This window comes from Theropithecus gelada, chromosome 13 (genome assembly GCF_003255815.1).
Source record: "Theropithecus gelada isolate Dixy chromosome 13, Tgel_1.0, whole genome shotgun sequence".
Lineage (NCBI taxonomy): Eukaryota > Metazoa > Chordata > Mammalia > Primates > Cercopithecidae > Theropithecus > Theropithecus gelada.
Window position 1 is genome coordinate 46,632,745 of NC_037681.1, and position 17,971 is coordinate 46,650,715.

At 39.7% G+C, this 17,971-nt stretch overlaps 1 protein-coding gene across 6 annotated transcripts in view; it reads left to right on the top strand.

Annotated features, from left to right (window-relative positions):
* Positions 1-17,971, top strand: part of HADHB (hydroxyacyl-CoA dehydrogenase trifunctional multienzyme complex subunit beta) — a 49,109-nt gene that overhangs the window by 25,876 nt on the left and 5,262 nt on the right. For 5 of the 6 annotated variants that reach the window (XM_025405851.1, XM_025405852.1, XM_025405853.1 and 2 more), the window contains 10 exons: positions 2,174-2,218; positions 5,888-5,987; positions 9,295-9,382; positions 11,135-11,322; positions 11,655-11,835; positions 12,518-12,639; positions 15,713-15,792; positions 15,867-15,914; positions 16,988-17,075; positions 17,742-17,816. In XM_025405851.1, the coding sequence (XP_025261636.1) occupies positions 2,174-2,218; positions 5,888-5,987; positions 9,295-9,382; positions 11,135-11,322; positions 11,655-11,835; positions 12,518-12,639; positions 15,713-15,792; positions 15,867-15,914; positions 16,988-17,075; positions 17,742-17,816 (1,015 nt within the window). The remainder of the gene's footprint in view (positions 1-2,173; positions 2,219-5,887; positions 5,988-9,294; positions 9,383-11,134; positions 11,323-11,654; positions 11,836-12,517; positions 12,640-15,712; positions 15,793-15,866; positions 15,915-16,987; positions 17,076-17,741; positions 17,817-17,971) is intronic. The other variant, XM_025405854.1, reaches the window with a different exon arrangement.

The following is a 17,971-nucleotide window of genomic DNA, read 5'->3' on the forward strand; positions in this document are numbered from 1 at the left end:
CAAAAAAAAAAAAAAAAAAAAAAAAGTAAATGAGAAGGAACAAGTCTTCCTTACAGAAGAATTTTGATTAATAAATATAGGAGGACTGTATACAGTGGTTCACACATGTAATCCCAGCACTTTGGGAGGCTGAGGTAGGAGGATTGCTTGAGGCCAGGAGTTTGAGACTGGCATAGACAAAGTGAGACTCCATCTCTGCAAAAACTAGAAATGAAAAATTAGCTGGGTGTGGTAGCAGACACCTGTAGTCCTACCTACAAGGGAGGCTGAAGTGGGAGCATCGCTTGAGCCTATGAGTTTGAGGCTGCAGTGACCTATGATTGCACCACTGCATTCCAGTATGAGTGACAGAGACCCTGTCTCAAAAAATAAAAATAAATAAAATAAAGAATGGGAAAAATAAATAACCATTAGAATACCACATAATACTTGCTGCAAGGTCTACAAATGATTGCTAAAATTAGGTGAAATGTTAAGAAGAAACAGAATATTTGCATAGTCTCAAAGAATCTCCCCCAAAATATTTATCAATTACTATGATGATTTTGACATATGTCAGCAAAGTCTGTGTTATTCCTGCCACTGGAAGGTAGAACTTGATTCTCCCCTTGAATGTGGGCTAGACTTAGTGACTCGCTTCTAACAAATTGAGGAAAGGAAGGAAAAAATAGTAACTTTATAGTGGAGTAAATGGCAGACATCACTTGACCCAAATCATCACGTTGACATCACTGGTAGTAAGTCATATTGATATCACATACCCCCTGATATGAAGCTAAGAGAAATACAGTTTGCCTCTGTGATATTCTTCCCCCAAATCCATAACTCTAGTCTTCAAAAGTGTCAGGGTCATGAAAGACAAGACTGAGAAACTGTCACAAATTGAAGGAGACTAAGGAGGTATAACAACTAAATGCAACATGGTATCTTGGATTGAATCCTGGAACAGAAAAAGGACATTAGTGGAACAACTGGTGAGATTTAGATAGTTAGTAGTTTAGTGAATAGTATTGTGCTGATGTTCATTTCTTAGTTTTAATAAGTATATCATGGTTATGTCAGATGTCAGTATTAGAAAAAGCAGGGGAAGGCTGGGCACGGTGGCTCATGTCTGTAATCCCAGCACTTTGGGAGGCCAAGGCGGGCAAATCACCTGAGGTCAGGAGTTCAAGACCAGCCTGACCGACATGGTGAAACCCCGTTTCTACTAAAAATACAAAAATCAGTTGGGTGTGGTGGTGGGCGCCTGTAATCCCAGCTATTTGGGAGGCTGAGGCAGGAGAATTGCTTGAACCCAGGAGGTGGAGGTTGCAGTGAGCCGAGATTGTGCCATTGCACTTCAGCCTGGGCAACAAGAGCGAAACTCCGTCTCAAAAAAAAAAAAAAAAAAAAAAAGCGGGGAAAAAGGGAACTCTGCTTTTTCCAATTCTTATTTATTTATTTAGACAGGGTCTTGCTCTGCTGCCCAGACTGGAGTGCAGTGGCGTGATCCTAGCAACCTCAAATTCATGGCCTTAAGCAGTCTTCTCACCTCAGCCTCCCAATTAGCTAGGACTACAGATCCATGCCACCACGCCTGGCCAATTTTTAATATTTTTTGTAGAGACAGAGTCTTGTTTGTTGTGTTACCCAGGCTGGTCTTGAACTCCTGGCCTCAAGCAGTCATATCACCTCAGCCTCCCAAAGTGTTGGGATTCTAGGTGTGAGCCACCATGCTCGGCCTCTTTCCATTCTCAGGTAAATCTCAAGTTACTTAAAAGCAAAGAGTTTCTTCAAAAGTCGTAATACATCACCTGTAGCCCTGTAGGCATTACAAAATAAATAAATAATATACTTTTAAAATAAAATGTTTAAAGGAAAAGAGACCCCAAAGGTGGGGCTTCACTTTAAAGAAAATTTAGTGTGTGTTATGCTGAACATTAAGGTATTGGACAACATTTTTGTTTGATTCTTAGCAAGCTTAGTAGGAGTTAAGGCTTGCTAGATTTTTAAGGATGACAAATAGCGAAGTCATACTATTTCTTCATTTGAAATGATGAACTGCCTTGGATAGTAAAGTTAAGTGTGTTTGTAGCAGCATGTGTTAGATGATCTCTGAGTATTTCAAATAGAATGAAAAGTTTTCATTGAAGCTCTAGGGTTTCGGTTTAAATTATTTGTTTTCTTTCCCCAGATATAAAGACCTGATGCCACATGATTTGGCTAGAGCAGCACTTACGTAAGTAAATGCAGTTTCATTTCCGTTCTTATTTCGTTAAAGGCACTTTCTCCAGTTTTTACACATAAAATAGCAATTTGTTCTTATTTTCACCATCTGTACTACACAAATTTAAGCAGCTTATGAATATCATCAATCTTTATTTTGCAGGCTTAACAGTATCTTAGCATGACAGTATATTTTAATGCTATCCTAGCTAGCCACAGGACTCGATTGATCAGCCTAAACACAATACATATATTTGGTGATTGCCTTAGGAACTTGTATAAGGGTAGCTGAACAGATTATGTAGATATTTACCTAGAAAGAATCCTAAAAGACACCTGAAGATTCATGTGCAAACCAAGTAAAAATCTAAAATTAGATGCAGTTAAATAAGATTGGGCTGGATGAATAATTTGGTGAGAGTCATGAAATGTGTTGCTGTTTCTGGGATAAAGTAACATGTAAGGCATTATCTCATTCATTTTCTATTGACACTTTGCCTTTGTGTCTTCAACCAACCACAGCTCGCTCTTAGTTTGGAGAAACCCTTCAGTTGACCTTTCTGTCCATTCTAACTCTGTTTTTTCTCCTTCTCTTCCTGCAAGACCTCAAGCATGAGTGAAACGGCAGTTGTTTCTGTTTCCTTACTATCAGTTTCCTCTAATTGTATAATCATTATTTCCATTCTCCCTTTGTTTTACAGAAACCATACTTTAGAACCTTCTCTTAATAATGGTTTTGTGATTGCTAAATGTACTGATCTTTTCTCAGTCCACTGTCTCTGTACTTTATAGCACTTGACACTGTAAGCTATACTCACCTGTCTTCTATTGACTTCTTAGTAATATGCTTTTATGATTTTTCTTCTGTATTCTGACTGACTCTTCTCTACCTTAAAAAAAAACTGGGCCATGCACGGCATTTCATGCCTGTAGTCCCAGCACTTTGGGAGGCCGAGGTGGGTGGATCACCTGAGGTCAGGAGTTTGAGACCAGCCTGACCAACATGAAGAAACCGTCTCTACTAAAAATACAAAATTAGCCAGGCGTAGTGGTGCATGCCTGTAATCCCAGCTACTTGGAAGGCTGAGGCAGGAGAATCCCTTGAACCTGAGAGACAGAGGTTGCAGTGAGCCGAAATCACGCCATTGCACTGGGCAACAAGAATGAAACTCCATCTCAAAACACACACACACACACACACACACACACACACACACACCCCCATGAAACTCCATCTCAAAACACACACACACACACACCCCCCAAAAAAAACAAAAAACTGGATCTCTCCCTCTTTCTCTTTTTGAAAGGCATTTTGCAAGTTTTATTCCTTAGAGCTTTGCATTTCTCTGTATGCATATTTTCCTTTTAAAAATCTCATCTACCAGCTGGGCATGGTTTCTCACACCTATATTCCCAGCACTTGAGAAACCAAGGCAGGAAGGTCAAGGTAGGAGGATCTTTTGAGCCCAGGAGTTTGAGACCAGCCTAAGCAACATAGCAAGACTCCATCTCTACGAAAAAAATTTTAAAAATTAACCAAGCAAGAATTACTTTGGCTCAGGAGTTGAAAGTTGCAATGAGCTATGATCCCACTACTATACTCCAGGCAGGGCAATAGAGCAAGACTTTGTCTCAAAAAAAAAAAAATTTTTTTTTTAATTTTTGATTTATTTTTTTCTGGATGGAGTCTCACTCTGTCCAAGGCTGGAGTACAGTGGCTTGATCATAGCTCACTGCAACCTCGAAGCCTCCCAAGTAGCTGGAACTATAGGCGTGAGCCAATATATCTAACCCTCTTATAGTTTTTTTAATTGATAAGGACTTACAGATTTTTATTTATTTATTTCATTATAGCCAAGTTTAGTCATTACTCATTTTGAAGCTCAGCTTATTTCACATTTTATCTGGCACTCCTTCAAGTTGACTCCAGTGTGCCTTTTGTTTTTTAGTATAATACTGGTTGTTGATATATAATTTGCATGTAATAAAGTGCACAGATTTTAAGTGTATAGTTTGATGAGTTTTGACAAATGTGTATACCCCATGTTCCTGTTTTTGATATGGTCCCATTTGTCCTTTTTTTTTTTTCCTTGACACGGAGTTTCACTCTTGTTACCCAAGTTGGAGTGCAATGGCACGATCTCTGCTCACTGCAGCCTCCACCTCCCAGGTTCAAGCAATTCTCCTGCCTCAGCCTCCTGAGTAGCTGGGATTACAGGCACACGCCACCAGGCCCAGCTAATTTTTTTTTGTATTTTTAGTAGAGACGGGGTTTTGCCATGTTAGCCAGGCTGGTCTCGAAGTCCTGACCTCAAGTGATCCACCTGCCTCGGCCTCCCAAAGTGCTAGGATTACAGGCTTGAGCCACTGTGCCCACCTGATGTCGTCCCATTTATCTTTGAGTGCTTCCTTACTTTTGGCACAAAAAAGATGGAGATTCATTTTGTACTTTCCTTTGGACCTGGTATCAGTCATTTCCTAAAAAACCTTTTGTCCCTTTAACAGGGAATGGCATTTAGAAACATAGTCTGGGGCTGGGTGCAGTGGCTCACGCCTGTAATCCCAGCACTTTGGGAGGCCAAGGCTGGTGGATCACTTGTAGTCAGGAGTCCAAGACAAGCCTGGCTAACATGATGAAACCCTGTTTCTACTAAAAATACAAAAATTAGCCAGGCGTCATGGCAGGCGCTTGTAGCCCCAGCTACTCGGGAGGCTGAGGCAGGAGAATCGCTTAAACCCAGGAGGTGGAGGTTGCAGTGAGCCGAGATTGTGCCAGTACACTCCAACCTGGGTGAAAGAGTGAGACTCTTGTCTCAAAAAAAAGAAAAAAAAAAAGTCTGGGTTCAGGGAGTGCTCATTCCTACTGGAGTGTTATTGTGTCTAGTTTCTATTCATGGGCACAACTAGAATGTATATATTATTTCAATTATTTGTTGATATTGATATTTCAAACTAAAATTTAACATACCCAGAACTTTTTTTTAAATTTATTTTTTTAATAGTTTGAAGGGAGACTTTGTTTTATCTCTTTGATTGAATATTTGTCTCTCTTTTTTACTGAGAACTTTGGTTTCTACTAACATTAATTAATTTATAGGTTTCTTATCTATTTTATCCTATTCCAAATTATTTTTTATTCTTCTCTAACTTCTCATTACCAATTGAGCATCAAATGTTGACTTTAAAATCACTCTTTCATTCATTTCTTCTTTGAGAAGGTGCCAAATGCTTGTCAAATTAAAAGATACAATCTCTGTCCTTTCAAATTCAAGGCTAACCTTTTTTTGTTTGTTTTTTTGGAGATGGAGTCTCACTCTGTTGCCCAGGCTGGAGTGCAGTGGCACCATCTCGGCTCACTGCAAGCTCCGCCTTCCGGGTTCACGCCATTCTCCTGCCTCAGCCTCCCGAGTAGCTGGGACTACAGGCGCACGCCACTATGCCCGGCTAATTTTTTTTGTATTTTTAGTAGAGAAGGGGTTTCACCATGTTGGCCAGGATGGTCTCGATCTCCTGACTTCGTGATCCGCCCATCTCGGCCTCCCAAAGTGCTGGGATTACAGGCGTGAGCCACCGTGCCCGGCAAGGCTAACCTTTTTAAGGAGCACAGTGTTTTGTGTGATGATCTCTGGCACTGCCTTGATGTGTGAAATGTTTCTTTGCTTTGGATTTCTACTTCCAGGGGTTTGTTGCATCGGACCAGTGTCCCTAAGGAAGTAGTTGATTATATCATCTTTGGCACAGTTATTCAGGAAGTGAAAACAAGTAATGTGGCTAGAGAGGTGAGTAAAACAAACTTTATGTTGTTTAAAGAGTGATAGTAGAATCACTTTGAATTTCAATTAATAGAAGTTACTTTATAAAAGCCTTTAATATCTATTTAGTTACATTTGACCTAAAATGTGATTTTACAGCTTGAGTAATGTGTTATTTAATATGTAAAAGAATTCTAATATAAATCAAATGACATACACAATATGTAAAAGAATTCTAATATAAATCAAGTGACATACACTATATTAGTGTATATTCATACTTTACTGTAAATCAAATAAATTTTTTGAGCTGGTTTAGGACATTGTCTCTTGTGTTAGGAAAATAGAGATCAGCAAAGTGCGGCTGATAGTATTTTTAGTAATGTTAGATATCATGGCTTCCAGTTAATTTAAAATTTCAACATTTTGCAGAGAACTAATTTCATAACTTGGTTTTTGTTAGCTGGAAGTAGCCTTGCTTACTCATTTGTTCCCATCGACTAGATGGCACGTCAGGCAGTTTGGCTTTTTAAAAACTATTTCACAGAAGTTTACTTTTGCCCTAGTTGGCATAGCTCCATGTAGTGTCGATTGAGCAACCAAGATAATGACAGGCCTTGGAACTTCTAGGACGTGTCCTACAGCAAGTCCAAACACGTCTTCTGGGCTGTTTCAATTTGAAAGCGATTGTTGGATGAAGTTGGCACCAAAAGACATTTCGTTGTGTTCAGCATTTTCCCTAGTTCCGGTCTGTGCTTGCCATATTGTTGAGTTCAGTATAGTTGTGAGGGTAATAACTTCTATCACTGTCGACTGAGAGACAAAGGCAAATAAGCAGGACTGAAAGTATTTGTTCTATTCCACCTCTGTACCTGTCAGAAATGTTAAAACTGCTGAAGACCTGGCATGACTGAAGCCGACAAAGATCAACTGTGTGCTGTTGAGGGACAGGAAGGAATTAACAACAGGAAGAGATTTTATTTCCCCTCTGAAATTTTTTGTTTTTCCTTGAACCTTGACATTTCTGAATGTTTCAAATATGACAATTTTGTGAATACATCAAGCTGCTCATAATACATTTTCAACTTTTATATTCTGAAAATAACCAAGTGACTTTTATAAGAGCACTCAAGATGTAAATAGTAAAATTTTTTGCTCTTTTCCCCTCTTGCTCAGTTTTTTATCCCCCTCTTTCTTCCTTCTCCTCCTCAAAAATAAAAAAAAAAAAAAATAAATATAAATACATGTTTCCATTTTCTCTGTAATTCAGTTCTTTTTTTCCCTAAAACTAAAGCCATAATGTTTTTCTCTGAATTTTTTCCTGGAAATTTTACATCCATATGCAGATCTCAGCTATTGATTGACAGGAGGTAGATTCCCTCTGCCTGCCCTGTTCTAATACCAGTTATGTTATACTCCAGGTAATTTTTGCAGTATCTGCATGGAAAGACTGGGTTGAGGGGATACATTATAAGAATGTCACTTTAAAGCTGTATTGCAGCCTAAAAGCTAACATAATTTCCAGCCAAAGAATTTCTTAGGCTCTATTGCCTGTATTAACAATGTTAGTATAGTATAGTAAAAGGCTTCTGGTGTTGCTGTGAACCTGACTTTGTTGAAAGGTTCAGCATATTTCTCTGTTCTCCAACTTAGAGGCATCTTCCTCCTTTTCCCTTAGTGCCCTGAGAGCTATTCAAACTTTCAATAGAAGTGTGTGGACAAGGGTCACCAATAGCCACCTCTATTTAAAGCTCCTTCAGTCCTGAGAGTCATCTAGGGCCAAGGGCAACACATACTAGAAAGGCCCTTGTGAGAATCAAGCCATTGCAACCTAATGCCCCTTTTACACTTGCCCCACTGCAGAGCTCTTCTCTCCTGCCCCCCTGAGATACTTACGTCTCTCTTCCTTTTGGATTGGTTTATGCTGAGAGGCTGATGCGCAGGTGCCCGGCAGACGTTCTCAACAAAGCAGGTTGGGCATTTAGTATCAGGCCTACCTGGAAAGACCAGAATGAAGTCATGTTGCAGATACATCACTGTAACACATTTCTGTTTCTATAGATGATGGTAAATAGCATAAAAGTAAATAAGTATAAAGGTAAAAATCAGTTAAGAGACATTGAATCTCTAATTGAGACTTTGGAAACATTTATTTTACTAAGTTATAGGAGAGTTTGCATTCTGAGGATAATTAGTTTTGGAAAAGAGTACTAAAAATGAATTCCCTATAATGGGATCCAATATTTCATAGTAAATAGTGTGTGGGTGTGTATGTGGAGGGAAATCTGGAAGCTTTATTTCTAAAGTAAAACTTTAATATTATAAAAATAAGTATTTTACAGTTGCACCTATGCATTAATTATTTACATAAACAAAAATGGGATCAGACATTGATTGGTTTTTGGCAGCATAATTTCCCCCAATAAATAGTATAATAAAATTATAGATGTCCTCATTTCATGTTTGACTTTCACTGTGCCATTATAATAGAGGCCGTTTTTACAAGATTAATGATGACCTCAGTTTTTCTTAAAGCCGCTCAGATGACAAATTATTCTCTCTGTATCACCTATTATGCCATCATCCTGGCCACTTGTTAACTGGTCTGACCCTTACTTGTTCACAGGCTCACTTGTAACTCAGGCAATTCTCCAGTTTCTTTCATTGAGTTGAGCTTCTGTATAGTTGGCAAGTTTTCCAGTTCATCTTTGCATTGGGTCTGCAGTGTGCTAACCGAAGTATCAGATGGTCAGTAAGAGAGAACAGCTGGCCGTGAGCAGAAAGATAGGTGTAAAGCAAATAGGGTCTTGAGTGGGAACTCTGTTTATGAATGGTCAGTTCTTTAGAAATCATTTTCATGTTTAATCACTTTTGCTTTGCTGCTAAGCTTTGTGACTGATCATGAGACCTGATAACACAGATTGTGAAGACTCCACCCCATAATATATTTCATCATCATTTCACCAACTGTCTTTAATAGGTTCCTTTAAGTATATTTGAACATTAAACAAGTTAAAATCAAATTATATATTGATATCCTTGAAGGCCCTGAGCAAAGCATCGATAAGAAATTAGGTGAGTTAGAAGAGTATTATAGCCTCGTGTCTGCACTAGAAACCAGCCAGCAGGAATTTTGCATATACCTGTCAATTAATGGCATGATTAAATATTAGTAAACCATTTCTGTGATAGGCTTAATTTTATTTTAAATATTGCTCTGGAGAATTTTAAACTGAAACCCTTTTCAGATGACCATAAAGATTAGTGTTCAAAGCATCATTTACATGATGCCCTTCCCTTAGAGTGATCATTTCATTCACTGTATTTCCTGAAGGCTGCCCTTGGAGCTGGCTTCTCTGACAAGACTCCTGCTCACACTGTCACCATGGCTTGTATCTCTGCCAACCAAGCCATGACCACAGGTATGTTTAAATGGAAGCAGACAGTACATGTTAATTTTCCTCCTTTGTCTTTTACTTGATTATAAAAATGTACTTTTTTTTTTTTTTTTTTTTTTTTTAAACAGAATCTCACTCTGTCACTCGGGCTGGAGTGCATTGGCACCATCGTAGCTCACTGCAGGCTCAAACTCTTGAGCTCAGGAGATCCTCCTGCCTTAGGATCCCAAGTAGCTGGGTCTACAGGCACTCCACCACACCCAGTTAATTTTTCAGTTTTCTGTGGAGACAGGATCTCGCCATGTTGCCCAGGCTGGTCTTACACCTCTGGCCTCAAGTGATCCTTCTACCTCAACCTCCAAAGTGCTGGGATTACAGGCATGAGCCACCAAGCTCATCCCAAAAAGTACTCTTAGCAGAAGTGATAGATTAGCACAGATCTCTACTTGTGTTTTTTAAAAAGAAAGGTCAAGTTTAAAATTTGGGAGTTCTAACCATAGTTAACCTCTCTTTTTGCTCTCCATACCTGAGGGATGTTACCATTGGCGTGGTTCCTCTGTGAATAATGTGGCTGGCTGCAGCAGGGATTATCAAATGGAGGAGTATATCTCTAGGAAGGTACTTCAGCATCTGAAGCATGAGTAAATAGTTTACAACCTGCCAGGCTTTCAACCTAGTGCTTCAGATATGATATTTTCCCACAAAGATATGGTCTTCCTTCCTTCACCACTACCATACTTGTAAATCATTGCTTTAGATGGCACAGCTCTTTCCTTCACTTTCTTCCCGCATCCTTGGCATTTTTATAAATCATTGAAAATTCCCCTAACAAATTTTAACAAAATTACGGGGTATTTTGTAGCATCAGCCCGTAGTGTGAAGAGACAGGAAGTCTGAAAGATTTAGTAATCATATGCTCGTCTAGTAACATCAAGGCCCAGGTGGGCAGCCCACCTCATATGTGGCGGGGAATGATGCCTGTGACTGGGGTTGTGTACCACTCTAGGTAGCATGTGACCAACTCCTGGTTAGAGAAACAGAATAGGCTCAGCGCGGTGGCTCACGCCTGTAATCCCAACACTTTGGGAGGCCAAGGTGGGCGGATCACGAGGTCAGGAGATTGAGAACATCCTGGCTAACACAGAGAAACCCTGTCTCTACTAAAAATACAAAAAAAAAATTAGCCAGGCATGGTGGTAGGCACCTGTAGTCCCAGCTACTTGGGAGGCTGAGGCAGGAGAATGGCGTGAACCTGGGAGGCGGAGCTTGCAATGAGCCAAGATCGCACCACTGCACTCCAGCCTGGGAGACAGAGCGAGACTCCGTCTCAAAAAAGAAAAAAAGAAATAGTGGCCATAAGGAGAGAGGGGGCCTGCCTTACATTTTAACAGCTGGAATTTCTCTGCTTTGTAGCAGAAGTTAACATTCTCTTTATAGGATAAAAAAATATTTCTTAAAACTAAAGCTGGGAGCGTATAAATATGCAAGATGTTCTGGTTTGGAATAATGATTTGTTCAAGAGTTGGTCCAATGGATATTTCTAGAAGTTGATGTCCATATGGCAGGAATGAAAACTTGTTTTTCTCTAACGTGTTGAATGTGTTTTTAGTCATTTAAAACAATTACCTTAATTCTTCTGAAAAGTTGAAAACTTTAATTACAGATGTTGTACAAAGCTGATAACTGTTATTCAGCCTTTTAATCAAGAAGCTTAAATTGGAATGGCATGTTATTTTCTGTAAAAGATATTCATGAAGTATAACCTGTGCCCTGTAGGCGTTGGCTTGATTGCTTCTGGCCAGTGTGATGTGATCGTGGCAGGTGGTGTTGAGTTGATGTCCGATATCCCTATTCGTCACTCAAGGAAAATGAGAAAACTGATGCTTGATCTCAATAAGGCCAAATCTATGGGCCAGCGACTGTCTTTAATCTCTAAATTCCGATTGAATTTCCTAGCACCTGAGGTAAGGCTTGTGTTTGCAGGGCATCCCACTGCAGAGATTTAGAATTAGGTATGGCAATGTGGACTCTGCTATGCTGTAGTAGGTGTAGATTCTGTAGTTACAGGAAAGGGTTATTTGGTCAAGTTGAAAAAAAAACATAGTGGGTAGAAAACTTTAATTTGTGAGCCCTCTTTAGAGATCCTCTGCTGACAAAGAACTTCCCTTGTCTTGGTCTTGATTGATTAATGGTAAACAAATAGATTTTAACTTTTCCAAATAACACAGAACAATCCTAGGTGTTGGAATAACACCTGTTAACAGTGTACCTGCTTCTCGGATATCTCCTTTCCCAGCTTCCTGCGGTTGCTGAGTTCTCCACCAGTGAGACCATGGGTCACTCTGCAGACCGACTGGCTGCCGCCTTTGCTGTTTCTCGGCTGGAACAGGATGAATACGCACTGCGCTCTCACAGTCTGGCCAAGAAGGCACAGGATGAGGGACTCCTTTCTGATGTCGTACCCTTCAGAGTACCAGGTAAAATGAAATGCTTCATGACACTAATTAGGGAGTTCTGAATTGCTCCTAAAACTCAAAAAAATCCCAAGTGATTTTTCAATAAGTATGTTGGTTCTGTTTTCAAAGTATTCAGTCTTTATTCTTAAGTATGGATGCAAATTTTGATTTATGTTGTAACAATAGGTAAACATTTTTTTAAAGTTTCTATAAGAGTGTCCTTTTAAGGTCTGAGCACTAATCTCAGCACTTTGGGAGGCTGAGGCAGGAGGATCACTTGAGGCCAGGAGTCAAGACCAACCTGGTCAACAGAGTGAGACTTCATCTCTAATTAAAAAAAAAAAAAGAAAAACAAACAGAGTCTCCTTTTAGATCTTGCTGATATATTTTAGTTCTTACCTACATGCCTGTTTTTAAAATTCCTGAATCGTCTGACTTCTGTATAGAATAACCAACTGTGAATGAATGTCTTAAGAAATAGGATGTCCTATTTTTAGTAAAGCATTTAGATGATTTCCCAATTGTCTTTTAAGACTTTAGTTTAAAATTTGATAATATGATAATTATAAAACACTTTCCTTCTAGTGAATAGGTAAGGTTTATATTTCATTTGTTTTTGTAATTTTTGAAGCATATTTCTCTGGAGAAGATATATAAGGCTTATAGTTCCAAAGAGGTAAAAAAAAATTCATTTTTTTAATAGGAAAAGATACAGTTACCAAAGATAATGGCATTCGTCCTTCCTCACTGGAGCAGATGGCCAAACTAAAACCTGCATTCATCAAGCCCTACGGCACAGTGACAGCTGCAAATTCTTCTTTCTTGGTAACTGTCAATGCTATTTGTATTTAGTAGTGACTTTTCTATTTCTGTACTCTCTGTAGAAAAGCCTAATATAAATTTTTGTGTGTGTGTTATGAATAGAGGGTAAAAATATAGTTATTCATTTTAATGTGAAAGTGGAGTCATAAAAAAAAAAATGGAATCATGGTTTTAAGGCCCGAGAAGTCACCTAATCCAGCCACCATTCTGCTACAAAAGCTCTTTTCTTCAGACACTTAACCAGTCAGAAAACTTCTATTGCTTATGGTGGGCCCTGGAAATGAAAAGAATAGACAATTGCAATATAGTGAGATGCTGTGATGGCTGTAAGCATAGGCTTAGGCTTAGGTCGAGCCCCTGACACAGATCGGGGGATAGTCGGAGAGCCTTCTTGGAAGAGGTGACACTTGAGCAGCAAATCTTGAAGGAAAAGTGAGAGCTAACTCAGAAAGGATTTTAAAAGGCATTCCAGGCCAGGCGCAGTGGCTCACGCCTGTAATCCCAGCACTTCGGGAGGCTGAGGCAGGCAGATCACCTGAGGTCAAGAGTTCGAGACCAGCCTGGCCAACATGGAGAAACCCCATCTCTACTAAAACTACAAAATTAGCCAGGTGTGGTGGCACATGGCCTGTAATCCTAGCTACTCGGGAGGCTGAGGCAAGAGAATTGCTTGAACCCGGGAGGCGCGGAGGTTGCAGTGAGCCGAGATTGCAACATTGCACTCCAGCCTGGGCAACAAGAGTGAAACTCATCTCAAAAAAAAAAAAAAAAAAAAAAAAAAGGCATTCTGTACAAAGGGAACAGCAAATGCAAAATCAAGGAAGTATGAGAGCAAGGGGTTCTTTGGGGGAAAAGTTAGGTTGGAGCATAAGGTATGAACTGGGAAGTCGCAGAAGACAAGGAAAAGCAGGCAGAAAGAGTAACAGGATACCTCTTCCAGCTCTGATTGTTAGAAAACTGCTTTACTAGGCCCGGGTGCGGTGGCTCATACCTGTAATCCCAGCACTTTGGGAGGCCGAGACAGACGGATCACGAGGTCAGGAGATCGAGACCATCCCGGCTAACACTGTGAAACCCTGTCTCTACTAAAAATACAAAAAAATTAGCCGAGCGTGGTGGCGGGTGCCTGTAGTCCCAGCTACTCGGGAGGCTGAGGCAGGAGAATGGCATGAACCCGGGAGGCAGAGCTTGCAGTGGGCTGAGATCAAGCCACTGCACTCCAGCCTGGGCAACAGAGCAAGACTCCGTCTCAAAAAAATAAAAATAAAAATAAACTGCTTTACACTGACACCAATATTATTTTCTTGTAAGCATCGTGGAACAAATCTGCCACTGTTTGGTGTGTGTGTGTGTGTGTGTGTGTGTGTGTGTGTGTGTGTTTTTAACTTATCAACATGTAGCTTCATATCCTTCCTTGCTTTTCTGACTCCTCAGTTAAACATCTTTATTGATTCTGCTGCTGCTTGTAAGATGTGATTTCTCTTCTCTTACCACCTTGGATATAGTCTTCTGGATATAGGCCATCTGGTCAAAGTTTCTTTTACAATGTAACTCTCCTACCTGGCCATAAAGTCTTGAAAACATAGGCAGATGTTTGACATATTTGCGCATGGTAAATGACTAATTAATGCCTGCTCTTGATAGGCTAGGGGAGTGGACTCTAGAGTAGTTCCAACAGTGTGGAACACCACCCTGTTAATCCCAGGTGGTGAAGAGCTGGTTAGGTTGGTCATTTGCAAAACCAAATTGGATGATAGAGCCATGTGGCATGGAGTACACATGTCAGATCTGCATCCTTTTGATTACTTCCAGGGTATGCTAAAGGTCCAGGTTTATTTAGTGAGAATCAGAGACAAATCATCAGAGGTGACACATCACAATACATGGATTTTGGGGACTGCATTAATGCCCCACATTCATTGCAATTTTGCACAATGGCACACTGAACCTGTTAGTAATGTAATGTCTGTAAACCATTTATTCCAAATGGTCACCTGTGCCTCCAGACGTTATGGACACCCTATTGGTGGCTACACAGTCTCTTCAGGGTTGCCGAGTTATAAAAATATGACAGAATATGGTAGAACTTATTTTGATTTTACAAATTATGAAGAATAGTTTCCTCTTCTTTGGAATTCTAGACTTTTTGGGGGAGCTTTTCTTTTTCGAAGTATGGTAAGGACGTTTTTTCAGTAGTACTTCTTTGTCCTCCAGCTTCTCGGTTGTCACTTGGGAAGAAATGTATGGGGTGTATCCAAAGAGGGAAGATTGTGGTTCTAATGTCCTCAGCTGGTTCTCCCATTGATTTGCTCGTTATAGAATATATAAGTAGAATAAAATGACCTATAAGCCATGGGCAGAAAGCAGCTGAGAAACAGCCCAGAAAATGTAAAAATAAATAAGAGATATGTTTATTTTGGTTAATATTTTGTGCCAGAAACTAAAAACTTTGGTTTAAATAAGTATTTATTATGAGCACTTCTTTCTTTTTTTCTTTTTCTTTCTTTTTTTTTTTTTTGAGACAGAGTCTCGCTCTGTCACCCAGGCTGGAGTGCAATGGGGTGATCACAGCTCACTGCAACCTCCACCTCCCGGGTTCAAGTGATTCTCCTGCCTCAGCCTCCCGAGTAGCTGGGACTACAGGTGTGTGCCACCACACCTGGCTAAGTTTTTGTATTTTTAGTAGAGATGCGGTTTACCGTGTTAGCCAGGTTGGTCTTGATCACCTGCCTCATGATCTGCCCACCTCGGCCTCCCAGAGTTCTGGGATTATAGGCATGAGCCACCACGCCTGGCTATGAGCATTTATTTCTAAACTTACCTCTTCTGTTGATTCATTTTGATTATTATGATACTTTTGAACAGCCTTCTCTACCCTCATCCTTCAAAAATCAGTCTGTGTGTGTATGTTTGAATTATGATTTAATGATGGATACAGCGAAGTAAGTGTTATTATACAGAACCACTGTATAAGTCTAATGAGTTAATAGATTCAGGTACAGAACATATAAGCTGGCTGGAGAAAGACCTCCAGATAGGCTGAAGAATTTTAACGTTGTGCTGGTTAACATTTCAGACTGATGGCGCATCTGCAATGTTGATTATGGCAGAGGAAAAGGCTTTGGCCATGGGTTATAAGCCGAAGGCATATTTGAGGTAAAGTAAATGTTCAAACGAATCATCTCTGATTTCTTTATTACCAGAGCTTACCTCTCTATTTTTTTACCTAGGGATTTTATGTATGTGTCTCAGGATCCAAAAGATCAACTGTTACTCGGGTAGGTAGCTGTTTGTATCCTTGGACTATAATCACAAATATTTGATTGCCCACGTTTTATTATACTGGTTAATAAATGGTTAACACTGGTTTATTATTTATTTATTTATTACACTGGTTTGAGAGTATATTAAGCCCTGAGTTCATAATTGGTTTATGTGGTGGTTTTTTTTTTTTTTTTTTTAAATAATAGTAATCTGGCCAGGCACAGTGGCTCACATCTGTAATCCCAGCACTTTGGGAGGCCAAGGTGGGCAGATCACAAGGTCAGGAGATTGAGACCATCCTGGCTAACACGGTGAAGCCCTGTCTCTACTAAAAATACAAAAAAATTAGCCGGGTGTGGTGGCGGGCTCCTGTAGTCCCAGCTACTCGGGAGGCTGAGGCAGGAGAATGACGTGAACCCGGGGGGCGGAGCTTGCAGTGAGCCAAGATCTCACCACTGCACTCCAGCCTGGGCGACAGAGTGGGACTCTGTCTCAAAAAAATAAATAAATAAATAAAATAATAGTAATCCTTTCCATTGGTATATCATTTTACAGTTTTGGATTATTTTCCATTTTTTTCCTTTAAGTTTTACATATATATATGGATGCACACAACTTACATTCTTTTTCATGAAGTTATCGTAGGCATTTTTTCATATGGCTACACACCCTGCTACACAATCTTCGTAATACAGCCTTTTATAAAAGCCTCTGCATGTTTAGACTCCGTTCCGCTCCCTCACAAGGCTGTAGCCTCACTGGCCTCCACTGTGACGTTCACATCAGTCAAGCCTTTTCCTTTGCCTTGCTCTTTGAACTCTGTTCTTCAGTTCTTCATGTTATTAGCTTGTCCTTATCCCTCATTGTTTATTTATTATCAATTTCTCTGACTCTGCAACATATAAGGGTAGAGGGCATGTCTGTACAGTTTCATTATTTTATCTTTAACATTTAATTAATCAGTACAGAAAAACCAAAGAATGAGTGAAAAGACAGAGTACCTATGTTAAACTCAGTTTGGGGAATATGAAGAAGCTCTTAGTTTAAAAATTAAAGTTTTAAGATATTACTTATTTTTTCTTTTCAGGCCAACATATGCTACTCCAAAAGTTCTAGAAAAGGCAGGATTAACCATGAATGATATTGATGCTTTTGAATTTCATGAAGCTTTCTCGGTAAGTCATTTGAAAGACAAATATGAAGGGACTATAGTCATAAAAAATGTCGTCCATATTTGTGGGAGAGAGCAAGGCATGGTTTATGATGTGAGTAGAGCAGGAGTGGACCTATATATTTTAAGTACTGACTCACACTGCTGGGAGGTGCCTGAGGGGAGGGAAGGAAGGGCCATACAGTGTTGGAGAACATACCAAATTGTTTCTTTAGGAAATTCTCATTGAAAACTGATACAAAGATTTGTTCAACTTTACTTTTTTTTTTTGAGACAGTCTTGCTCTCTTGCCCCCTCTGGAGTGCAGTGGCGTGATCTCAGCTCACTGCAACCTCCGCCTTCTGGGTTCAAGCAATTTTCTTGTCTCAGCCTCTCGAGTAGCTGGGATTGCAGGTGCCTGCTACCACGCCCGACTCATTTTTTAAATATTTTTAATAGAGATGGGGTTTCACCATATTGGTCAGGCTGGTCTTGAACTCCTGACCTCAGATGATCCACCCGCCTCAGCCTCTCAAAGTGCTGGGATTACAGATGTGAGCCACTGCGCCCGTCCAATTTGCTCAACTTTAAAGCATACCTACAAGTTGTTAAACTTTCACAAACCATGCCCATAAGAAAGCGTAGAGGAACATGAATAACAAGGTTCTTATTCAATTATTTTCTCTTCCAGGGTCAGATTTTGGCAAATTTTAAAGCCATGGATTCTGATTGGTTTGCAGAAAACTACATGGGTAGAAAAACCAAGGTGAGTTTCTGATTTTAAAAAATGCTTGAATTTTCAAACGCGTTAATAATTGGATCTTAGTTACCTGTTCTTAAGAATATGAAGGAAAAGCTTCTCTTTCTCTTGAAGAATTTTGTCTTTCATTAAAGATATTTATTTCTTAGTGTAAAGATAGA